The sequence below is a fragment of the Colossoma macropomum genome, unplaced genomic scaffold (genome assembly GCF_904425465.1).
Source record: "Colossoma macropomum unplaced genomic scaffold, Colossoma_macropomum, whole genome shotgun sequence".
NCBI classification, from domain to species: domain Eukaryota; kingdom Metazoa; phylum Chordata; class Actinopteri; order Characiformes; family Serrasalmidae; genus Colossoma; species Colossoma macropomum.
Genome location: NW_023494799.1, coordinates 13424230 through 13451144, shown reverse-complemented (window position 1 = coordinate 13451144; position 26915 = coordinate 13424230). Strand labels below are relative to the sequence as shown.

General features: G+C 38.7%; 1 protein-coding gene across 2 annotated transcripts in view; it reads right to left on the bottom strand.

Moving 5' to 3' along the window:
* The window catches only part of slc4a10a (solute carrier family 4 member 10a), a 43416-nt gene that overhangs the window by 6855 nt on the left and 9646 nt on the right, over window positions 1-26915 (bottom strand). For both annotated transcript variants that reach the window (XM_036586404.1, XM_036586403.1), the window contains exons 3-16: window positions 15172-15253; window positions 11751-11894; window positions 11510-11651; window positions 10223-10383; window positions 9946-10134; window positions 6022-6110; window positions 4108-4265; window positions 3754-3841; window positions 3497-3643; window positions 3183-3283; window positions 1678-1852; window positions 1406-1539; window positions 1032-1277; window positions 786-891 (exon numbers count right to left, since the gene is read on the bottom strand). In XM_036586404.1, coding sequence (XP_036442297.1) covers window positions 786-891; window positions 1032-1277; window positions 1406-1539; window positions 1678-1852; window positions 3183-3283; window positions 3497-3643; window positions 3754-3841; window positions 4108-4265; window positions 6022-6110; window positions 9946-10134; window positions 10223-10383; window positions 11510-11651; window positions 11751-11894; window positions 15172-15253 — 1962 coding nt within the window. The remainder of the gene's footprint in view (window positions 1-785; window positions 892-1031; window positions 1278-1405; window positions 1540-1677; window positions 1853-3182; window positions 3284-3496; window positions 3644-3753; window positions 3842-4107; window positions 4266-6021; window positions 6111-9945; window positions 10135-10222; window positions 10384-11509; window positions 11652-11750; window positions 11895-15171; window positions 15254-26915) is intronic.

The window sequence follows — 26915 nt, the reverse complement described above, 5'->3', positions numbered from 1 at the left end:
AGCTTGTATTGCCACTTGGGTTCCACATTCAAGTTGAGGGAAGTTTTTGGACTGTACGCATGGGAAATGGTCTTACTACATAGGCCTATAAAAAAATGACGTGTGCACCTAAAAATGGTGTTTAGGACCACTTTTCAAGAAGATGACAGCACAACAATAAAGTACCACATTGAAAGCGAACATCTACATAAAATAAGACAGACAACTTTTCATTCACGTTTTCCTAGAGAAAGTGTGATGCATACATGGGTGTGCAAAATTGCAGAGAAGGATGTGGTGGACTTGCATTCTTTTGAACTTGGGCTATTAATGACTGGTAAATAGAACTTTAGAACTTTAGAATACAGAACTTTCAGTAGCCCATCATTAAATATTCAAATAATTTTGTCAACGTTTTTAGTTCAGTGCGCAGTGTGCACTCATAAGCATGTGTATAACAAGTATTTTACAATGGCTTCGAACGCGGCTCAGTCAATCAGACTTCAGTGCTTCATTTTAGGCTTGTCGGTTAACAATTAATCGCTGATTAATGACAGTTGACTATTGGTGAAAAGAAAGTTGCTGAAGTGACTTAAATAGCCGTTACAGTCTACCCTTTTAAAAAATTTTACAGTTTGGTTTTATTGGCCAGTCCACAAACCTTTCAAATTTGTCTATTTTCAGTTTGCCCTGGACATTGCACTCAGCATCGTACACCAAAAAGCATTAAGGCAAAATACATGTTGTGAGTCATCAGTAAGCTGACCAAGCTTCCGCCCACTACCATGTTTTTGCCCTCTCCTCACCTTGACATCCAGGCCTAACCAGTCGACTTCAGAGCTGGTAATGTTCTTCTCCTGCCAATAACGCAAAGTGGCGTTACTAGGTTCTTTTGGCTCTGTGCACACACAGCTGAGGGGAAAATGCACACCATCAGTTTAGATCACAGTGAAGTAAATCATGCCACCGTCTTATAAATATTAAAAAACTAGATGTGAAGATGGCATTGACAAATTTGACGGAGCAAAAATATGTCTTCTGTGTGTACTCACGAGTACTGTGTGAGCTTGTTGAGGTCACTGTGCATGTTAAAAGGGTATATCTCTCCCAGATGCACCAGCTTCTCCAAAGCCTCATAGATAAAGATGATGCAGATGAGTGCGGCAAAGGCTTCCTCCGTGAACCGCGTGATGTAACACACTAGTGAGCTAGCATCTGTGGCAACCAGCAGCAGACAGAAGAAAGCTGTCCACAGCCCAATACACACACGCAAGGAGAGGTAGGACAGGCCATATTCCCTGAAGAAACACATAAGTTGCACCTTTAATTGCTTAGAAATATTAAACTATAAATTCCAGTTTCACATGCTGATGCATCCACAATGAGACATTAGTTAAGAACAGGGTTAAACAATGACAAAACTCACTTGCAGAATTTGAAAAGGATCTTCTCAAAGACCAGGACAGGCCCGGTGCTGCCCAGTATAGTGAGAGGCTGTCCAGCAAACAGAGAGTACGCTATCCCAGTCATAGAGGCACCGAACAGAGACTCTATTGCGCTCTGGGAAAATCACAGAGACAGAGGTCATGGGTGACATTACAGCAGAGTATACAGAAAGTGCATTACAGTTTGTGTCTGTTTAAGTGTATGTGTGTATGTTTGTGTGCTTAGATTATAGCATATAAATCATGTTCTCACTATGCGACCCTCGGTGGCTTCTCCTAACAGGCCTCCAAAAGTGATGACGGGAGACATGCAGGCGCAGTACAAGAAGAGGAAGGATGCCAGACACTGCAGGCTGATGGCATCGGTGTAGTCAGACAGGTAGTGTGGAGCCTTGCGCTTTATATCCAAAAAAAAGCCTCCAAAAAACCTGGCAACCACACCAAAACATCAGTACTTCATCTCACAGCAAGATGACTTTGTTTTTATTGTTTTACTTTTAAAAAGCTGTAAATGTCGAGGATAACACATTTTGATAGTTACAAATGTGAGAAAATTATTGCAAAGTGCCATTTATCAAAGACAGAAGGCAATGCTGCCGTGAAGAATGGAGGTTCAAGAATTCTTACTGACCAAGCAGAAGAATCACAGATAAGCCTGACTTTGTAATAATAAGGGAAAACTTGTGAGGAGCTGGTTCACAACCTTGCACAAGACATTAGTCCAGTTATTCTGGCCAAAGATGGTGGCTACAACAAAGTGGCAACTTAACTGTAACTAGGAGCCGTCTGGGTTTTTTTAAACTTGGAAAAGGAAAAAACAGGAACAAACCTCAGAACTCTCAACAGAACAATGAAAAATCTAAACTTACTTTGAGCAATAATGTCCAGCATAACTTGCTTGTGACTGCTCTCTGTTATTCAGGCATTTATGTGTTCAGATAATGAGCCACTTTCTTAGTAACTGTTTATGGTTATTGTATTTCTGTAACGTTTTATGATGTGCATAGTTTCATGCTTTGAATAATCCAGTCCATACGCGGTGGTGATGGTTCTAGAAGAGGATTTTGTTTTCTTTGACAAGCTTTTGTCTCAAGGTCAAAAAGCTTAGAAAACAGCTCATAGTTCAACTGTAATTTTGATTGGTCAATATCAAAAACAGAATTTCAAATATTTCACAAATTTTGCCCGATCATTTTTATTTGTAGTTTTAGCTTATTTATACCACCCGATCATACCACCACCACTGCATCTGACATCCATCTGTTAACTACTCATGCATTAGAAGATGTTTACCAAGAGAACATTCAGTGTTCAACAGCCTTGTTAACACATACATTAGTTGTAAGATGTAACATAATGGGGAAATGAAATCAGCCAAATCCATTGCTATTTTAGAATCTGTAAAATAATGCATGTTTAACCTTGAAAACTGAAAACACCTAAATAAGAACCGTTTACTACCAGTCTCTTTGAATGAAGTCTAAAGGACTGAATTAATGAGAGCTTTTCATTGTAAACAGGTCAACTGAAAGAAAAAAGATTTATAGAAGTGTCTGTGTATGTTCTGATGAATACAAATGCAGGCCACAGTGTGATCCCCTGTGTAAAGGGGCTGTCTACCCTCAGTAAGACTGACTAGATTTAGTGCAGAGGAGAAGAGAAAACAAACAAAAGAGATGACGAAGGAAGACAAGAAAAACTGAGAATCTCTCAGGCAGAGCCTAACTTTCCCATGCTCAAATACACACACATACTCACTTTCCTGTGCGCTGTAATTCAGGTCCTCCATGGCCTCCATGTGCCTCTGCCTCTCCTAGATCAGTCACTCCATTAGGCAAGGGAGGAATTTTCCTCTTCTCCTGAAGAATTACATCATACAGCAATTTCATTAACCTCAATCACCATTCAACACTCTCAAACTAATACAGCCTTATAATTCATCACTCTACTGCCTGCTAACCATATCTGTCTATATCAGGAGAGACTTGCATGGATAACAACAGCTAACTTAAAGGGCCTGTATAATGGAAAATCAACTTTTTGCTTGAGAGGGCAGAGTGTGAGTGCTGCACCTGAGAGGGCACGTTTTTGGGCGGTTCTATTCTGATGGTGGGGTCCCATTCTCCTGGTGGCAGCACTGTCACTTGATCCAAAAACTCATCAATGCCAGCAACCAGGTCACTGCGGTCTTTTGCCTTATATGCCACATCATGGAACACCTAAGAAGAAGAGAGTAAGCAGACATACAGTTAGAAACAATAAACAGATGTGGATATAGATGAGGCAAACTGGGGTTCTTCAGGACAAGAGAGCGTGGGATGATGCTGACCTCGTCTGTCATGAGCGTAGCAATGGAGCGCCCAATCTCATGATACTGTGGCCCTTTCCCCAGAGGCCCCAGCAGTATAAACAGAAACCTGGAGAATACAGACATTATACTGTAAAATAGCTGAAGAATGCTTGTTTCTTGTACATCATGAATTTCTCAAACACTTTAGCTACATTCAGTTTTGTAAGTCTTCCTGAAGAACATTTCTAGATATGAAGGAAGCAGTTAGAAAAATTGTGCAGGATGGTGTGAGTCAGATATTTCTAATGCCTAGAATTTGTTCTTTACTTCACCAATCGGTAAGTGTTCTCAAGAGTTTTGTTTTAAATGTTGTACAGTCCTCCTGCCTCTCACCTTGTGGTGATGGGAACTTCAGCCAGACCGTTGAGGAGCACAGCAGGGGAGAGACGCACAAAGGCCACAACCGGCTTCTCTAGGAACTCCAGTTCACCAACAAGGATATTTGAGGCCTCTGCCCCTGGAGGGATCTTCTTCATGAAATGGAGATCTATCTGCGCATTTCGAACAATGTGGAGTTATATCACTGACAATGTCAATGTTACTGTTCAGAAAAAAAAACAAATGTATGACATTTTTGAACATAAAAATGGTCAAACATATGAAACATAGCTGCTACTACTGTTTTTAGTCCATTGCATTTGTGGACGCAGGAACAAACTGTTTTTATTGACAAAAATTGTCAAAGTACTCTTGAGCGCTTGTGGTGATATCCATCACAGAAGCATACCGGTTTTTAATGCAGTGCATTCTGAGGGGTCAAAGCTCATAGGCATTCTGCTGTGTTTTTTCTGGATAATATCTTTTGACAAGAATATTACGCAATATATTGAGTGAAATAGCTAAAAATCTTTATTGGCTTGTTGAGGAATGTTGTTTTTAAACAGCTGGACTATTTCGCTGATGCATTTTTTGGCAAAGTGGTGAGCCTCGACCCATCCTTGCGCTTAAAGCACTTTGCCTTTCTTAGATTTCTTGCTCATAAAGGACTTTCTTTCTTAGATTCCAGCTTTTTTGGAATGTTGTAGGCATTGGTTTTAGAATGAATGTATGTTTACAAAAAACAATTAAGTTGAAAAGATAAAACATTTATTACCTCATCTTTATACTGCTTATACAGACATAGTAGTAGACCAAATAAGGTCAAAATGGATTTATGAAACACAGCTTTCTGTTTTTATTTGCATTTAACCTACAGTGCCAACTTTTTTGGAATTGGGTTTGCATTTTTCTTCACACATTCAAGAGAGAATCAGAAAATCTGCCTGAAAATGTTCCTGCAACATACATTGTATCCAAATCCAAAGCCAAAGTATTGATAAGTATGGCAACAGTGCATGTGAAGTGCAGTTTAAACTCTTTTTTGCCTCTTTTCATTACAGAAATATATATTAAAAAGTGGGTTTAGTTGGGCATGATGATTGGCTACTCAAATGACTCCTTGATGCCGGGCCTGCACACAGATGACAGCAAACATTAACTGAATTCTATATAAATGCACCAAATTATTAAAACTCACTGTGTTGTTTATGGAATCTTTGGAAACATATACATCTTTCTTGAAAATTTCAGTCTACTTAAACTACGGAGCTTGGCAAAAATATTTATTTGATTTATTTTATTTTAATTTTTAATTTTATTGTTTTTTATTTGTTTTTTTTTTCTTTTAGGAGCATTCAACTAGTCGTGTTACTAGTTCATGCTTTTCTACTGGATTTGCGTACAGTTATTCTCATGTTATTTTCAGGGTAAAGCACTTTGAGCTTGAATTTCCTTTTGTAAAAGGCTATATTAATAAAATAATAATAATAGGCTGATGATAATGATATCAATTTTATTAGCAGTGATGTTGTTTTGTTATTATTGATCATTATAATAGTAATTATTATGCCATATTTTTTGCTTGCGTAGTATGTCATACAGTGCCAGAAACCACATAAGCAAATCTGCTTGACAACTCAGTCTGGTTTAAGGCAAGTGTGGGATGATTTACGCATATGGTTTACACAATGATAATTGGTAATACCATTTCATTACTTGTTAGCTATGTTAGCTGCATAGCTGCACTGCAGAAAATATCTTGGCTGGTCAACCTTTTTGAAGTAAAGGGAAATTGTGGACTTTTTTTTTTGGTAAAACAATGCCTTTAAAGCTTTTTTACTGAAGTGTGGTACAACTGGCAAAGTATACGTTAAATTTAGTGATATGACAGGTTCCACAGTTTTAAGGGTATGTCAGAATTGGTTTTACCTTACTAAAGTCCACTGCACTGTTCTCTCGACTGCCATCACTTCGAGCCTCTGTGCAGGAGGGCTGTGACTGAGGAGACACCATTTGACCTGTGAACAGCAGAGGACATGCCACTAAGTCTTACAAGACCAGGTCTTAAGGCTACCCTCTAAATCACATCACATAAATTCCCTGGCAATCGTATTTATCCCTAAGGCAACAGTGCTTGGATAAATAATGTGGTGAAAGCAGGCAACTGCCTAGAAGTTAAACAATAATTGTAATGCTTTAGGAAGAGGCTATTCATGTTAGCATTGCAATGAATGAGGGCTTTCCTGAAGTAGCATATGAACGGTATCAGTGATATGTCTAAAGGTCCATTGGCCAGTAGAGTTAGTAGCATTATAATGCATAATTATTCTGAAGGAACTACATAGATGTTATTGAGGCTGAACAAACTACAGCTCCCAAGACTAAATGGCTCTCTGTTTCACTACAATTCTCTGAACACTAAGCATTCTGGTTTCAGCACCAGACCCTGGACAGCTCCTGTTCGGATTCAAAGCTCTGTAGACTCAGGAGTTGTAGCAGTCTAAAGGCCATTACACACTGAAGGCAATGTGAATTAACAACACAGAACATAAACTTTTTTTTTTCTGCACCAAAAGTATGCACACCAGACGCATTGCAATTTTTTGGAATTTGGCCAAATATGTACATACCTCAAAAAGAAAAGACAAAATGTCTTCTTGTCATGTTCATGTGGTTAGCAAAGTTACAAAAATCAAACAGGGGAGGCAAATAAACAATTTTCACCAGTTTAAAATTGTAGCTGGTATGCAAAATTTCATCCATGGTCGGACTACAAATTTAAGTGCACAGTTTCTATTTATTTGCTGACTTTAACATATTAAAAAACTGTAACATAAAATATAAAATATGCCATAATTTTGCAGAGGCCACATTTTATGTTTTACTTTTTTACAATGTGTTAAATTCAGAAAATAAACCATAACTGTGCATTAAAATGTGCAGAAGTGTGCAAATAATTTGACAAGGAGGACCTGAGCTTCTGCAAACAACTTTACAAGTGTCACAAATGATGTATTTATATTTGAAAAAAAAAGTATTTTGAATAAATTGCACAAATAAATTGTTTTCGGTGTGTAAAGACCTTAACACTGTGTTTTAGTTAAATGTTAGTTTCCATCAGAGTTGCCTGATAGTAGCTTTTCCAATGGGTCCTGGTAGGGGATGGGATGGTAGTCTATGCCATAGGATGGGCTGAACCTCTTGCTTAGGGGGAATCGGGGCCTGCTGGGGCGGAAGAGTGAAGGCTCTGGGGGAGTAGAGGCACTGCTTGGATGAGAGCGTTTAGAGGGAGGGGACACACACTTAGGGCAGCAGAAGGGCCATGTTTTGCATGAGGATGATTGTGTGTCTCTCATACAGCCTGCCTTCAAAGAGGACCAGAATGAGGCCTTTGAACTGGGATGGTGGTAGGTGGGGGTCATGGCTGAATAGGAAACATGCACACAAGCACACATGACACAAACCAAACAAGAATGAAAATATAGACATGGCAACAGCAAGATCATAAATTAAAAAAGTAAAGTACAGATACATTGAAAAATAACTGATGCACTGAATTTACTTAACCAAACATGTACATCATTTCCACATAGAAAAAATTGCCACAATAACTGCTGAAAGTAAATAAACCGAAAGACAAAACTGTGTTGGTGTTCATTTATCTGAAAATGATGTAAACATTTGAAATAGCCTCTTTCTGGAGCCCCCTAGTGGCCATTCTGCCAGTGCATTGGAAAATGACTTGAGTTGTCCTTCGGACTTCCACGAAGTCATGAATCGGATTGCGAGCGTGTTGACATAGCATTCAAAGAGAAATTATCAAAAACTTGGTAACTGACATGTCTTCCGAGAATGTAAGTGAATTATCTACTATTTTCATCGTGTACACACTAGAGATGAAACGGTTACTGGTTTCACGGTAAACCGCGGTAAAATTAATGACAGCAGTACCGTTTGAACTTTAAAGTATCGTTAAAACCGCGGTTGATTACAGCGGTGTGAAAAACTCGGAGATTCGGAGATATTTCAGCCTTCTAAGAAGACCAAGTCTGACGTTGGGTCATATTTTGGGTTTTATAAGGATGCAGAAGGAAAGTTAATTGAAGATGACCACCCTGTCTGCAGAACATGCCGAAAGAAAATAGCAGTGAAAGGGGGCAACACATCAAACCTTACGAGTCATCTTCGCGACCACCACCCGCTACTTGCAAGAATGCAAGGTTAACTTTAACGTAGAAGTCCGTGGGGACTTCGAAATAGACGAAATGTCATGGTTTGTGTGGTTTAACTTATGCTTATGGTTCGTTAATAATATAAAATGAAGCTTTTAGCATCAACTGTGAATCGAAACTAAAGCTTTTAACACATATTTCTGTGGAGCAGAGTCTCCAAAATGAGCTCTGAGTTATCAGTCACACAAGCTCTGGAACGAGAAGTAAAAGTTCAATCTGCACAGCTCCCCTTTCTCGTCTCACTTGCAGTGTTTACTTTCTGAGAGGAGAATAACACTGTCTCAAATCACTCAATGTCCCCTACATAGTGCGCTACTGTTCAAACAAAGATGATCATCATTAACAAGCAGTTGAGTTTTAAATAGGGAATTTGTAACCTATTGTTAATGCTGATTATAGATGACTTAGTTGAACGTTTCATGCACTCTTTGGTTGAAGAATTTGCTATTTCATGATCCACAAAGTGCACTATATAGGGAAGATAGTGTGCTTTGAGACAGGACCTTGCGCGAGTAAATGCTGCATGCTGCTTTTAGGAAAAGAGAGTTTCAGAGATGAAACTTTAGGAGTGTTTCTGTCGCAGCTCAGATGCATGTTAATTTTAAGTTATGTTTTAGTTTTAAAATGCTTTTAGAGAAGCGGCTCCACAGGTGAAGACACACTGTGTGAGTTCTACACTGTGTGCAGTTCACAGCACTGTCACGGAATTCCTCTGTGATTTGGCTGTTTTTCCTGGTGCACTGTATTGATTAGGGGTACAGCGCCACAACAGCACAATAATGCTGCAATTACAGTTCGGACAGAAATCCCCCGAGTGCAGCACTTCTTAGAAGTAGTAATTTTCCATTAAGACCCACCTCAGAGTTCGTCGAGATTTAATTCTCTATGCAGGGAAATCCCTAGTTATTGTAATTAATAATAATAATAATAATAATAATAATAATTATTATTATTATTATTATTACAACAGTAATAATAATAACAACAGTAATAATAATACATTTGCTATTCTTTTGTTTACAGAGTATTACAAGTATTGTAAGTAATACAAAAGTAATACTAAAAATGTATTGACTTTATTTTTTAATGTTTATGCAAACAAAAAGTGCATACTGCTGCCAATTCTATTTGTGTTAATATAAAAGTTGGTTAAACGAGTTTCAGTTTGTGTATCAGTATTTATTTTTTTATTTATTTTACTTTTCAACACATTTGAACAATATCGCAATAATACCGATAATCGTGATAATTTTGGTCATGATAATCGTGATATGAAATTTTAATATCATTTCATCTCCAGTACACACCAGTATAATGTTGATTCTGAATTTAAGACCTAAACATCGAGCCAGACCTTCTTTTTGAAACTGTGCATGTGACATTAATACATAAAGACGTATGATGTGGTCCGGAAAACTCCCACAAAATCCGACCCAACACCTCTGACTCTTAAATGATTATCCTGACTCAGCAACGCTACTCCTTTCAATTTTAACAGAAAACATACACAGTGCAGCTTTAAGTAGATTAAAAACATAATTTTTTATGTACACACTCCAGCATGCCACAAATTAATTAAATAAAGGAACTATAGCCAAGTTTGAGCATTGGGTGGCATTACCGTTCTTATCCATTGAGTGAGGTTCAGACTGCTTCTTTCCGATGTCGGCAAAAGACCTCACAATGGGAATGCGATTGGCTAGTTTTTTCTGGTTCTGATGGTGGTGCTGTTTGAGAAGAGCATTGCGGATCTTCCTGCGCACCTCCTCTCCCACAGCAACCGACGTCTCGTGCTGGTCTAGTACCATGTCTGTATATTCAGAAAACATACATGTTTTTATTGCTCTAGCTTGTATGAAAGTCTATTGTAATGCAGTTTAAGTGCTAATATACAAGACCTGCAATCTCCTCTAGTGAGTTAGCTCTCATGTCCAGCATGACGATGCCATTTAGGATACAGCTACGCAGTTCAAACAGGCTGTGCAGAGAGAGTGTGGCTACATAGGGCTTACTCCACCTCTCCCCTCCATCCTCTACATCCTCCTCAAACTTCAGCCATCTGCAAACACATAACAATACAGAGGGAGTAAGAAACAGAGAGGAAAAAGAAACTGATTGATCAATCGTTAGATAGACAGAGGGAGGGAGAGAGAGAGAGAGAGAGAGAGAGAGACAAAGCGTGCAGTATGTAGGTCATGTTCCTAACACAATGAAATGGGAGCACTGTACATTTCAGCATCATCATCCAGACAAAAACTTCTCTGTTATTCTTCATTTGTCATGCCATTTCAGTACTACACCACCTCTACTGCTACAGTGTGAAACATTCCATGTAATGAGCAGCCTTTTTGCTACTTTGTTTTTATGTGAAATCAGCCTCTGCTCATAACCTGCCTAACCTACATGTGTGTCCCCTTAATGACCAAATTCCCTTAAACCCATAGCCACAACTGAGGGATGCAGGTCTTTCTGTAGAAAAGCCTTTAATGAATTCACTTCATTAGGTGCATCTGGTAGAGCAGGGGCCTGTGCGCTCTAATCCAGGAGGTCTACATTCAGACGGGTTAGCCCAGGATAAACAGAAACTAGCACATCGCACCAGTCGATCTTTCAGACCGGGTCAATGACAACACTGTTTACTTTCCAAAGAATAATGGAGAGCGCATAGGGAGCACTGTCTCAGTTTTAAAGTCATGTACTACTTTTAAGCCACTTTTAATTATATAACTATAGATAAGTGTATGCTTGTACAATTACTAGAGCATGCTTATGTGTTCATATTCATGCTCATCTGTTAAATACAAACTAGTTTATAACTATCAGCAGCTACTACTGCTTTTTTGATACTCGAAAACAAGGGCTCATGGAAAAGGTTTCTGACTACAGATTATGATATTTGCATTTATCTCCCAGGTACAATATTTCCGACATGACTTGAGAGCAGCACATATTTGAAATCCTTAGCATGACTTCAACACATACATAATAGCTGTCATAACAAAACTTTGTGTAATTTTAGACTTTTTCTGGACCATAAACTGTTTCCATTTTCAGTTTCTCATCATATAATGTCCACATGAAGTAAAAGGACAGGTGATGTTTTTAAATGATGTTTTAAAAACTTATGGGAAGCAATTAATGTGTTTTTGTGTGTGGTCTATGTGGGTTTTTGTGGTTTTGTGTACCTAGCAGTCTCTTTCCACTCAGCATCCTCTCCCTCCCTCAGACAGATCTCATCCAGCTCAGTAAAGAGTGCGTGAGGTATGTGCTCCTCATCCTCGTCTTCCATCCCCAACAGAAACTGCACCCTCTGAGACGGAGTGTCCGCTGTTGGAGAGAGAGAGAGAGTATAGAAGCACATGAAAGAGTGGAGAAAGGTTTGAGGTACTGTGACATTTTCAACACAGTATTCAGCTATACTCATACTATATGAGGGAGATTCCCTGCCGTCCTCAGTTCCTGAGTCTCTCTCTCGTGACCTCTTCCTGTGACGGTGTCCATGGTGACGGTGTCGTCTATGTGATCTCCGACCTAGAGGAACATGCACTCCGATGTACAGAGTGCGGTGGCCTACAAGTCCAAAATACAGTCGTCAAGAAACATGTTGGATGTTTATCAAAAATAACATGACAAGTTTTATGCTAGTACATTTTAACAACTAAACCAAGAAATATGACAGACGTCCATCCTTGTCAATAAGAATAAATTAATTAATCACTGTCAGCTTCCGTTTCAATCCCAGTCAGCTTCCCTCTCTTTGAGCCCTGTAGCACTCATGCCTGACTCCAACACTATTGAGTCTGTCTGAAGGATGCAGGTTGACAAGGTGTGTCTGTAGGGGGGCGTATGGATGTAATCCGTACTGACGATGGCCTCAGGCACTCACACTGAGAACCAGTGGCCAATCCTCCATCTTAGGTCGGCACAAACTTTAGTGTAGGAAGTACTGGACCAAGGTTAGAATCAAAACTGAAGCCACATGTACTAGCTGGAAGTTGTGGTGTTGCTCCTGGATTGTAAGAAAGAGGCTTTTCTGAGCATATTGTGGATATCATCAGTACTTAAAGAATACCGACCAACCGTCATTGCAACAACAGCATAATTAGCATAATTAGTGAAGTTTAATTTTCTTTGGTGCAGCGCACCAAACCACTTTTTCCATTCTGATACCGATACCTGATCCTGTAGAGATATCGAGTACTGATACTCAAGCCAGCTCTATCTAATCTTACTACTCAATTAGCACCTATAAATGTTTATTCATTTTATTAATAGTATTGATATATGCATATGCGAGCAGGAGCTTTTTCAGGTCAGCAAAAATGGTGCTAAATGTTGTTTCAGGTCTAAATTTCTCGAGTCAAATGTCTCATATGCCCCATACACCAGTCAGGCATAACATTATGACCACCTCCTTGTTTCTACGTTAATTGTCCATTTTATCAGCTTCGCTTACTATATAGGTGCACTTTGTAGTTCTACAATTACAGACTGTAGTCCACCTGTTTCTCTGCATACTTTGTTAGCCCCCTTTCACCCTGTTGCTCAGTGGTCAGGACCACCATGGATCCTCACAGAGCAGATACTATTTGGGTGGTGGATCATTCTCAGCACTGCAGGAACACTGACATGGTGGTGGTGTGTTAGTGTGTGTTGTGCTGGTACAAAAGGATCAGACACAACAGTGCTGCTTGAGTTTTTAAACACTGTGTCCACTCACTGTCCACTCTATTAGACACTCCTACCTTGTCAGTCCACCTTAGAGATGTAAAGTCAGAGACGATAGCTCATCTGCTGCTGCACAGTTTGTGCTGGTCATCCTCTGGTCCTTCATCAGTGCTCACAGGACGTTGCCCACAGGACGCTGTTGGCTGGATATTTTTGGTTGGTGGACTATTCTCAGTCCAGCAGTGACACTGAGGTATTTAAAAACTCCAGCAGCACTGCTGTGTCTGATCCACTCAGACCAGCGCAACACACACTAACACACCACCACCACATCAGTGTTACTGCAGTGCTGAGAATGATCCACCACCCAAATAGTATCTGCTCTGTGAGGGTCCATTGGGGTCCTGACCACTGAAGAACAGGGTAAAAGGGGGCTAACAAAGTATGCAGAGAAACAGATGGACTACAGTCTGTAATTGTAGAACTACAAAGTGAACCTATATAGTAAGTGGAGCTGATAAAATGCACAATGAGCGCAGAAACAAGGAGGTGGTCATCATGTTATGTCTGATTGGTGTACACTTGTGGTTACATTTATAACTGTAAGACACAGTTGAATGTGCAGGAATTAATGGTAAATATTAGTCATTCACGCTATCAGTAGCAGCTGCGTAGCTTCAGATTCTTGGCTTGATGGAAGGACCAGGCCCTAGAGCACAGCTTTGTCTGATGCTGCTGACCAAAGAGATGGCTGCATAGGTGATGCTAAAGGAGACAGACGTTCAATGCTAAAGCTTAATCATAAAGTAAAGACTGTCAGTACACCAAGAGAACAGCTATTCCTTATACACAACTCTCTATTCTTCAGACTCTTGATAACAACCTGGACTAACATTAGCTCAAACTACAACTGACCACACAGCAGGAGATGAAGAATTGGTAAGAGATGATTGACTAAGCTAACATTAGCATGTTTTGCACTGTTTGTACAGTGCGTTATCTGTGCTTATTTGGATATTGCCCACTACTTTTGCCTCCTCTCTAAATACTGCTGTTACATATTCTGCAGTGAACATTTTTTATTACTGGTTGTATCAAACACGAATGAGTCCCACACTGTGCTATATATACATATAGAGTTGGAAGTCATGGCAGGAGCTGACATGGCTGATATGGAAGCTCTCAACACCAAGTCCTGAGATGATTTAAAGTGTGACTGACAGATGCCCCTGGAACTATATGGCAGCCTCTCTACTACATATTAACACTCCAAATGGATACGAAATGTCAGCAAAACATACTATCTTTCAAACTGCATTTTAGAAATATATATATATGTTTAGCTTAGCTTAAGGATGCTTAATGCAGCCATTTTTGTGCTTTTTGTGTTTATGAATATGTTTTTTCTACAGTGCTTCCACAGATTGAAATTTTACATTACAATAGTAGTTTTAAGGCCTTTAGGGGCTCTCCAACACATGTGCTTGCACACACACACACACACACACACACACTTGCAGTTACCTACATCACCTCTCTTTGACCTCGGTACAGGCTGTGTGCGTGTTTGTTTCTGAATGTTTATGTGCGTTTGGGTGCGTACGTGGCCCCTATGGTAAGGCTGGACATGAGTCACTTGTAAATATGTCAGTTCAACAAGGCAGCCTCAATAGCAGACTGTTCATGATGCACATGAGAACTGGACTGATACTTCAAGAAGATAATTTAAAAAGAAAATGAAAAATCTAATATTATCAAGGTCAGAGGCATCGTAGACTGTACACAATCCAGATACTCTTCACTCTGATGAGGACGAATAAGGACAAGGTTTTGGAATCAGAAAAATAATGTGAAGACATGTTCCTCTGGCTGTGTTTGAGCCAAGATTAGACTGTTCTCAAAATGGAATATTTCCTTAGGACTGACTGACGTCAGGATCTACTCACATTTACTTTAACCTCTGTCAAAGCAGAGCTTCGTCTATAGCAGTGTACTGGATGAACTTGGGATGAAACATATTAAAATAAGTAGTTAGCTGTTAATGTGGCCTTTATGATAGTTTTGGTAGAAGGTGAATTTGTTGTTTCAGATGTACACACGGTCAATTAAAGCAGTATTAATGAAGCAATTTCAATCAATGTTTCAGGATGAATATCAGAAAGACACATATTTTCTGTACCTTCCAACTCCTCTTTCTCAAAGTTGGTGTTGAGCATTGAGCGGGTGCCGCCTCTGTCCAACACTGCCTCCTCATCATTTCTCTGCATAAGAACGTACACACTGATCAGAGATTACAGGTAAACACACAAACACAAACAGAGAAACACAAATACCAGAGCCACAGCTCATATACTTATAAACACAAAACTTGCACTGATGGTTTCATGTGACAGTCACATGCAAATTCAACAGCAGAGTGCACACTTATTTACACTTTCAATTTTCACATACGTCATACATTATTATGTGTATACACTATGTGACCATAAGTATGTGGACACCTGACAATAACACCACATGAGCTTGTTGGACATCTCATTCTAAAACCATGGGCAATTATAAAGTGTCCCTCTCCTGACATTTTGCGGCAATAACAGCCTCCACTCTCCTGGGGAGGCTTTCCAAGATTTGGAGTGTGTCCATGATAATTTGTGCCCATCTGGTCAAAAGAGAATTGTGAGGTCAGGCACTGATGTTGGATGAGATGGCCTGGCTTACAATCGACACTCCAATTCATCCCAGAAGGGTTCAGGGGGGTTGGGGTCAGGGCTCTGTAAAGGCCTCTGGAGTTCCTCCACACCAAACCTGTCAAACCATGTCTTTATAGACCTCGCTTTGTGCACAGAAGCACAGTCATGCTGGAACAGGAAAGGGCCTTCCCCAGACTGTTGTCATAAATAATTGTCTAAAATGTCTTTGTATGCAGTAGCATTAACACTACCCTTGAAAAACGGCCACAGACTATTATTCCTCCTCCACCAAATTTTACTGTTGGCACTATGCATTCCAGCATCTAACACTCTCATGTCATCCAACAAGATTTGTCCATCAAACTGTCGGATAGTGACATGTGATTCATCACTACATAGAACATGTTTCCACTGCTCCAGAGTCCAGTGGCTTTACACCACAGTCCTTATGCCACTCCAGCCATTGTTTGGCATTGCACAGGTGCTTAGCTGCTTAGCCATGGAAACCCACTTCATGATGCTCCTGATGCACAGTTCTTGGGTAGTTTCTGGGCAGTCTAAAATTCTGCAGTGAGTGATGTAACAGAGGAAGACGATTTAGCACTCGACAGCTCCGCTTTCGTGAGTTTGTGCGGTCTACCGCTTTATGGCTGAGCTGTTGTTGCTCCTAGACCCTTTCCATTCACAATAATAGGACTTACAGTTGACTGGGGCAGATCCAGCAGGGCTAAAATTTCACAAACTGACTTGTGGCAAAGGTGGCATCTCATGACAGTGCCACGTTTAAAGTCACTGAGTCCTTCAGTGCTATCCATTCTACTGTGATGAAGACTGCACGGCAATGTGTTTGTTTTTATGCAGTTGTTAGCAATGGGTGCGTCTGAAACGCCCAAGCTCAATAATCAGGAGGCATGTGCACATACTTTTGACCATATACAAATGCAGAAAGTTTTTTGGATGGTGCTATATAGCGGAACTGTAACCAGATGTGCCATTCTGACAGAGACTAACCTATTGAACTGGTTATCCTGCCAAAAACTGTTCATTTAGGGCACTGAGAAACTAGTACCAGGGACAGATGATATTTTCCTGAACTATACAATACTCTGCTTTACGCAGTCACCTTCCTACTTTTTTGCTGCGTTTCCTTGACATCACTTTTGTCCAATCCTGCTAAACAACAATGAAAGCCAACAGAAAAGATTCTGTACATAGGATTTTGTATTATGAAGTGACGAATAAAGAGATGTTAAAAGCCTTTCTTACAGTCACAGAATGTTGGTAAAAGGCACTGTAGCAAGTGAGATCATGCACAAAATGGTCAAAAAATACAGCTGTAAATGTAATGTTCTATGTCCCAGTAAATCAATGGCATCATATATTATTCTTCAGCCTATATTTCAAATGCAAAGCAGATCATATAAATTGGATCATAATGCTGCCATGTAATTATGTTGTTTTACATAAAAACAACTTTATAAAACATTAAGCAACAACAAACTAACTTGATAATGAAGACTGCATTATCGAGGCATTCTTGTTTCATTCTATTTTTGAAGAAAAGGGAATATGATAGGAACATCACATTATGCAAGCTATAGTAAGTATACCAGTCTTTTTCTCCAAGTGAAACACAAAACACAGAGGCATAACAAGGTTGTCACTGAAACTTTGTCAGGGTCAACTGCTCAGGGTCACTTCAATAAATCCCATGCTCATAATACATCAAGACAGATGGTATCGAGACCACCTTGACCTCAAACCTAAAGTATAATATATGCAGTGAGAAGCTGCAGTATTTCAAACTCTATTATGCATCTTTACAGACCTCTACTGACACAACAGCGCTATTAAGCTACACCTTAATGTCTGGGCTATAGATGTCAAAACAAAGTCAAAAGACTTGGCACCCCTGGTCAAATGGCATGTTTTGTCTACATAAAAAAATTAACTAACCATTCTTCTACAGAGAGTACACTTTAATACATAATTACTGTTTATTTGCTGAATTTAACATGTAAGGTAAAAATAAAACATGGGCTGTGCAAAATGTATGGAATATTTTATATTTTATTTTTTTTTCAGTATAATAAGACTGCACTAAAATGTGCAAGACAGTGCAAAAAAGACATTAACAACAATTAATTATGTTTACATGCACTTTCAGCAACAAACTTTTGGCATAATTGGCATTATTCTATTATGTCAACATCATAACACTTTGTTTCTTTGTTTCAAGACTTGAATAACTTGAGACAAACCTCAATCATGATTTCTAAACACTAAAACTACTAATACACACTTTCTAAAACTTCTCATTTGAATGGCAACCACAAAATTTCACAAGTCAATAATATTACACTTGAGGGGTCTGAGAACAATTAACATGGTTTTGTTTATTCAATTCATTTAATCATTTGTACATATTCAGTGGCTATTTATTCACCTAATTTTTACATCTGCAGGAGATTATCCCAAGCATTTGAGGCCCCCCAACACCCTTGCAGTCACTGGACACTGGCCCCCCTGGCCCGGTAAATAATCAATCCCTGGTTAGCACTAAGCTAACTGTGATTCACATATATTTTACCTTAAACGTTGCAGTTTTCGAAGTCAGTTTTTCAGTAAGTTCTGAAAAAGAGCTGCCACCGCTCTTTTCTAACAGCTGACTGAAACCTGGTTAGGCTACCATTCATTTTCCTAATCAGGGCTCCGTATTCGTATCTAGGATTTTCAAAGGCCTAGAATGAAGTTTTTCATATGAAATTTGTCCTACTCATTGGAAGTCAAAACATACTTTCACTGTCAGCTCCTGATTATGCTGGTAGTTATTCTAACATGTAAGGCCTTCAGTCACTCTCCTGAAGTCCTAACCAGTGAGAGAACTAACTTGGATGTATTCACCCGGATACAAACATCCCCAGAGAAAAGTTACAATACTTGTAGAGTTTAAATACAACAAACATGAAGATTATATTAAATAAACATGAACTAAAAATTACAGACAAGTACATGTTTTTTTATTTATTTCAGACCCTAAGGGTTTCCCAGTCATACAAATAAACACACACACACAGCTTCTTCATATGCTTAAAGCAATTGACTGGTCTTCAGTCTTCCAGTTCCTGTTTTAATCCATCTAAACTCACTGATGTGAAGAAAATCCATCAGAATTTTCCAAAACATTTTTAAATGTTCACTGTCATAAAAAAATCTACTAATTTACCTTTTCATTTTGTATTTTTGTGCACCATTTTAAAACACCAGCTGTGTTTTATGGTGTGTAAATACTTCATGACAAAAGGACCAACAGAAATGTTGAAAGGCAAAGCTTTCAAGACTTATAAGTCATATAACAGATTTTGACTTGACAGTGACAATATACACACTTGATAGCCCTTCAGTCTAACATATAATCTATATAAACTACCCACCATTCTAAACACAAACTATCACATATTAAACACACACATGCCTGCACTCTGTACATGTGACACTGGGCCTTAATCTAACTTCATGTGCTGCTGTGTTTTTCCTGGCTAGATAATCAGAAAAGGCATCTGCAGTGTGACAGCGAGGGATCAACTCGCTCACTGATCCCTGCCTTTCCTCTCCCGGAGCCGAAAGGAGACATCCCAAAATAAGCGCCAGCCTCTATGAAGCTAACATTTCCAGACAGTCACCATAGCAACGAGTGTGGCCCATCACAAGTTGTCCCCAGAACACAGATGACGTTGTTTTAGTTTCATGCAAGGAAGCACAGAGTATAATAACATACATACTGCTACTTCAGCTTTCAGTTTCAGTGTCTAATATGACATGCACATGTCCACTATTAGGAAAAACATCACTATCTGATTATACCCTAACTACCAGGTTTGTAATATACAGGGGTATAACATAAAGGGGAGAAAATTCATATTTCAGTACAAGTACTGTTTCTGCAGTGATCATTTACATAAGTACAAGCAGAAGTATTAATAAAAAAATTACTCACACAAGAGTAATTAAGTTGGAGAAATTTAGTTACTTTTTTGTATATTACTATACCATAGATGACTTGGCTACATCACCGGAAATAATCTGTACAAAGAAGACTAAAGCCAATGATATTACATGAGAAAAAATGTTTTGAGACCTGAGACTAATCACAGTATGTTTTGCTAGTGCATATTTTGAGAGAGAGAGAGAGAGCATAAAGTGAGGCTGCCTTCTGTGATGAGTTGGAATAAAATGTTTCTAATGAAGTAGTATCACTTGTAAAGAGTTTAAGGAGTAAATGTATCTTTGCTCATGAATTTTTAAGTTACACTCCAGATGCAGCAATTTTAAAAGTATTTTCGACAAATAGATTGAATGATGATCTGATTATTACAGCTCAATGGTTTTTCAATTCTGGCGAGTGACCAGATGTCTTGGCTCTAAAGAATTTCCATATATCAGTATACCTGCTCCATTACCTGCATTCTGATCAGATTACTGTTTAGGCCAGTAAGTCATATAAAAAAAAAAAAAACAGAAAATGAAAACAAATCTGATGGCACCAGAATTATTTATGGGAAACTTACACATATAACATATAACAGTCTTATACAGCCATATACCTTCAAAACTCTGACAAAACTGTGCTTTATAAGGGTAAACCATAAAAAAAGAAAATAGTAAAAAGGGCTGCTTGCTCAGGGTGAAGATGATAAAGTATATTTCTGACGTGTGCTGGTAACGTTCTCCTCTTTTTTTCTCCACTAACTTGACATCTCTGAACTCATCAGGAAGTGTTTTTTGGGAACTGCTCTGTTTTGATTGGCTTTAAAAATGGAGTCTTAAAAACTTAACCACACTTTCCTCTAATTGGTTTATGAGCTGAATTGTACACTTATTTTTACTCTGTAACATTATAAAAAATTAAAGAGTCGAAGTAGAAATACTTTATTAGAAATTAACTCAAGTATATGTAAAAGTACTATTCTTTAATTCTATTCAAAATGTACCATTACAGGTTAAATGTAATTTGTTACTTTCCACCTCATGCAATATAGCCAATAATGTTATGTTTTGGGGACCAGTCCAGTAAAAACTTCTCGGCCCAAATTTCTACACCTGCAAACTCCACTTGCAAATTCAACAACCCAATTAGTAAATTAAATCTGCCCCACAACAAAAGTTAATTAAAAGTTCTTCTAAGAACATGAGTCACTGCTTCTTTTCCAGTAAGCACTAATTCACTGACCTGTGGTGCATTTGCCCTAAACTGGCTTTGAATATTCCTGTTAGATGAAATGTTTACATGCTATAATCTGAATCCCATAATCCAAAGAAGGATTAAGGCCCAGTGGCATGAAACATGTCATTCATGTATTGTTTTCAGGCCTCTCTCATTTCTTTATTAAGAAGAGAGTTTATGTGGATGATAAAAGGCTGTGGAAGTATAAACTTTATGGCTAGTATAAATTTTTTCATGGTAGTATTGTAAGTGGGATGACAAGTATGTTTTAAGTGAGGATGTACAGAGTGGATCACACTGGAAGATTAACACAGTATGGTGGAACATCACAACCACGCACACAGCTGTCCATGTGAGGGAACAAAGCTGCTATGATATCAGTTACACATGTAGAATACCAGCAGAAGATCAGACAGAACTGAGAACAGAACAATTGTTTGGCTATTAGGGACCGCATGTAATATGTCGCTACTGACATATGGTGGTACTGATATTCAGTATTAGTTTAAATACTTTTAGCGCAATAAACAGTACTGTGCAAAACACAGAGACCACCCTTCATTTATTTAATTTAAAAGTACAAGTTATTCATATTTATCAACAAATATTTTAACAGGAAATTACACAGAAGCCTCAGAAATACACAGAAATAACGAAATATTTTTTTTCAGTATGTAGTGTGTCCCCTCTTTACCTTTATTACAGCTTCCCTTCTTTTTTGGGAGACTTGTGTTCAGTTTTTCAAAGCAATCTGCAGGGATTAGGCCCATCACAGTTATTACATAATTGCCTGATTGCAAATATTTGAGCCGATTCCAATTATTTTCCACAGTTGTTAGATTTAACAATCATAGATGTGGAGACATGTCAACATACTGGTGCTATAACACTTTCAGAGGGTGGCAGTGAGTAATGTTTGTTTATTTGATGTTTGGTAATAACACCTTTAGGGGACAGTAGGGGACAGCATTTGAGCTCTAGCTGTGTCATCACTTGGGAGTTATTATGTATTGACAGCAAGAAGCAAGACATCTAATCAGCAAATTTGGCCACCTTAGGCTTGTACTTCAATAGTTGCATCCAGTAAACAAAAAAGACAGTAAAATTGTCTATCACAGTTATTTATATGACAATTAATTATGGTTAAGGAAAATTTCATTACTGTGACCAAACTAGCAGGGATATTTTTGTAGTTCAGTCTTGGTTGCATTTTCTGCTTCTTATAATCCAAGTAATCCCAAACACATTCAATAATGTTGAGGTCTGGACTCCAGAGTGACTTTCTTTACTTTGCAAATTTTCTCGTTTTTTTTCCTTTCTTTTTATCAGTAAAGGCTATGTGGCAGCTAAATACCCTTTCAGACCCACAGCGTTGAGTTGTCTTCTCACACTGAAAGGACGGACAGAAATACTTGTGGATATTTTCAGATCAGAAGCAAGAATGGGCCTTGAGCTGTTTATCTGAAGGGGGACAATTTTAATGTTCTACCAGGTCTTGCACTGTTGTTAGAGTCCAATTTTCTCTACATTTTTCTCTTTAACTGCAGTCTTGGAAACTCTTGTTTTTCATCTATTTCCCTTAGACTGACCCTTCCTTATGCAAGTGGATTATCTTATATCTAATCTCATCAGAAACATCTCCTGAAAAAACAAATAACTTGAACTTAATGTTTTGACTGGAAATTAGAAAACTGAAGGATGGAAGGATGGAAAACTGAAGGATGTGCCTGCTGCAAAGCAGTTTTTTATTATATTTTCAGTGCTTTACACATAGTATCCAGGGCCTGACTATTAACTTCAACGTATGCAATGGAAATATGCTTTCTGTCTGTTTATGGTTTACAATACTGTGTAAGGCCTCTTTTAGTGCCATTTTAGGTGAAGAAAATTGAATCAGACTACATTAACTATTACAGACTGTTAACACAGATTACCAGTAATCATGGAACACTGGGTCACTAACCTTGCTAATACTAACGTAAATAGCATCAAACACTGTGGACGGAAATCATAAATAAATCTGAGCATTAACTATCATTACATCATCTTCGTTATACTGTATCAGATCTAAACCCGCCTAAATAAATTGCACTTTAATGGTAAGTATATGACATACACAGTACCATTTTTTACACTGCATTTGTCCTTATCTAAAAGGTGCAGAGTGAAGGAGCTCTATGTTCAAAAAGCACTAAATGTAAAACCGGCTACAATCTTTTTACGTGACCCTGACCAACATTTCTCACAGTGGGTCCAGTTGTTTTACAAGCAGCTTTTCAAAAGTCCCTCCTCCAGTCTGTTGGTCATCTGATTTGTAAAAACGCTACAAATATAGACGAAACACACAACCAGATCGTCCCTAAAATAACACCTGTGCTCCATTTCGGGAACATCCCCCCCTGCAAGGCTAGCGGGAAATGAGATTCACTGGCAAATGGATTAAAACGCAGGACTCAGATGTGAAATGTGAAGCATTCTCAGGCACTGTGTCAAGAGTGTGATTTTGCATGCGAGCGCACGTGTGTGTGTGTGTCTGCGCACCGGCTGAGGCGGTGGGTGCTTGGGCTGTCATGTCTGTGACACAGCCATAAATGAGAATCCTGGATTGCCATGGAAACACAGGCCCCCGAGACCCCTGGGAAATTCTTTCCAGTCTGTGAATGACATCATCAAACTGAGACCTTATCTTTAATTCCATCTAGCTGGCAGAGGAGAGTTGAAGGACATGAAGGGTAATGCTTTATGGATCTGCTGAGAGCCTTTTGCCACTGTCTCCTGCACACCTGCTGTAATACATACACAACACTGAAAACACTGATCTGATGCTACTGTTAAGAACGGTGACATCTGTTCATAGCCAATGAGTAAATACACTAAAATTAACACTCAAGCACACATTCACCTACACTCAAATACACCCTTAACTCAAAGTTCAGAACACATCCTGTAGGTTTGAATATTCTATTAATGAGGAGCTTCCTGCCTGCACCTTGACATGTGACATTATATATGAAAGGACAAGCCTTGTCACTTCCCTCTTTTCTCTCATGTACAGACACGCACATTGCTTCTACCTTTCCTTCTCTTTTCTGACCTTTCATCCACATATCTTGACTTTTGTCCTAAAGGCCCCATATCATGGAAAAAATAAATGTTCCTATGTTTAATATAGTATGTAAACATAGATTTAAAAAGGTTCAAAAACATGCACTCCCCTAAGCATGGAAACCATTAGAAACTAAGATGCAACATCATAATCAGATTATTATATAGGCCCTGCATTTTATTTATTGGCTCTTAGCTAATGTCTGCAGTCACAAACTGGTCACAGATTTTGTGCATGTGAAGTAAAAAGTTTGAAACCTGACCTTCAAGATGCTAATCAGCTAACAGGCTAATACAGTAATATTCAGAGTTAGGCTTTAACTAGAACTGTTTCATGAAAAATTAACTGTAAATTTGGAGCATATGAAGTAAAAAAAATACTAGGGTTTCCCAGAGTGTGACAGATTTTCCCTTCAGCTTAAGTGTCCAGATGATTCAGATTAGTTGTAAAAGTACATCATTTAAAGTGAAGAAATACCATGAATTCAAACAGTTTTCAAATGCTGTTACTCAATATTATATTATTTCATAAGTTATTTTCATCAAAGATTTTCAGACCTGTTAATGTCAAAAAAATATGTCTATAGCCTATAGTATACCCTGAATTGTGAGGTGCCTAGTGATTCCTACCCCTTTTTGCCAACAGCAGTTTAGTCCACCCACACATTGAAGTTATAAACAGCGTTTCAGTCCGGTTTGTCAGTGAGGTACATTACAGGGTAATCAATCACAACAGAGGTCATTTACACATATTATTCTTAAAGGCACATAAACAAAAAAAACAATGTGTTTAATTCTAAGAGATAAAGAAAGATCTGAAATGGTTATGTATTGTTTATGTATTATTAACTTACTATATTCACTTTTTTGATATATAAATCCATTTCAGAGAAAAAACTAAAACACAATAAAAATGCTGGATATGCCTTTTCTCTCTGTCATGCTCCTCTATGTGCTGTTTGCCCTCTGTCTCTCTGGACTTAACCAGATTTATAAGTATTTCTTTCCCATCACCCTCTCTCTCCTGTTCTTCCTTCGTTTCTTCTGTCCTTTCCTCCCTGCACCCACTTGTCCTACCCAGACTGCACTGCTCAGCGTCATGTGACCAGGACCCCGTAGGGCTGCATTATGATGGAAGCAGATTCACACAAGCGAACGCACATTCATCAGCCTGCACGCACACACTCACACTCATTACCCTTGAAGAAAACAGAGGGGTCGTACATTCAGGGTCGTTGCTGTATATGGGACCAGCTTCCTTGCTACAGACCTTTTCCTATCATGGATGCAGGTTTTTTAATTGCATTAATGTCAGTGTTGCTTATGCAAAAAACAATTAAAATGTAACAACTAACAGTGGGCCATTCTACTGACTGTGTACAAGCTAAATGCTGTGGCACATGCATGTTTCAGCACTGCAAGTACTGTTCAGGAGACTGAACACACAGCACCAGTGTGTGTATTCATGCTGAAATAGCTATGCATTTCACTGCCCATTTCTAACATTAAACATGCATACACACAGCACAGCGTGACCTATTCACTGCCCTTATTTTTACATGTCAAAGCACATTTTACAGAGATTTCTTACTCTCTCTCCTCTCACACATACAGTGCATACATACATTGCATTAAAAGGGGATTAAAAGGTAAAATCAGTCTTTAATCTGTCATTGTTTTAATCCATTTTAGCTGCCCACTCATATGAAGAAGTCAAGAAAATGCTATATAATCCTACTCTTTATGATTTAAGTAGTCTGATCAAAGCAATCCCTATGGGGAAACCATGACAGGTTAAACTGATCTGCACTACTGGGACAATTTTCTCAGAATTGTTCTGTTATCCACTTTAATACCATCAAGAGTTCAAGTGATGAACATAGGAATGAAAAGAAAGGTAACACTTTTGTAGATGGCATGTGTTAGACAGTTTTGTGTCAGATATACTGTGTACTCACTGCAAGATCTTAAGAATAAACTAGTATGCGCCTCCCTTAACGCACCTGACAAGGTAATATAAATAGGACAAAATGGACATATGACCTGAATAAGTGATGGGTTAACAGAAAATGATTGGGGCTTCTATATAGTTGTTAAAAAGCCCAACAGGCCTAGTAAGTTCTCCAGCGCACTACATGTACATGTCCACTTGCAACTTTTACCTCACCACATCCTGTTCATTCCACTGGACAGTTCTGCCACATTGTGTGGTGCATGACGGTTTGTGTTGTGGCAAAATGTGCCTCGGCAAGCTACAAAAAAGTTTTATGCAAATTTCAACTTTATGCAAGTAAGACCTGCCTTTGCTACAAACAGCATATAAAACAAAACTTATTCTGAGGAAAAACAGGGGAAACAATGGCTTTCGTTAATTTTTTTGAATCTATGACAGTTTAGCATAGGGCCAAAAAGTATGCAAATGCACATGACAACACCCGGCCAGCACACTGCAAACGCACAGTCCTTATGTACAAACTCAGTACTCAAGTGGGCAACAGAGGACAAATAATAGCATCTGTGAAAAGAATCTTCCAATAGCCACTAGAGCTAAACATGCTGACGGCAGAGGAGTGTGTGCAGCTTATATAAAAGTGAAAATGCAATCATGTATTATATATATGTTCATATGAGTGAACCTCTGTGAGAGACTCGAGGTGATATGCCATTACAGTTGAACAAACAAAAGCACGCTGGTGGTACACGACAACTTGACCAGGTCTGGCTTGTTGCTATAGAGCCCCCTGCTGCAACGCTCAAAATGCGACAATGCACATAACCACGTTTGCATAGCTTAAAGCGTTTGCGTGCGCATACTTCTGTGAAGTATATTTCTGGCCTAATAATAAAAATATTTGGTTTTATACATAGATATGAAGCTCTAAGATTACCTGGAAAAACAGCGAG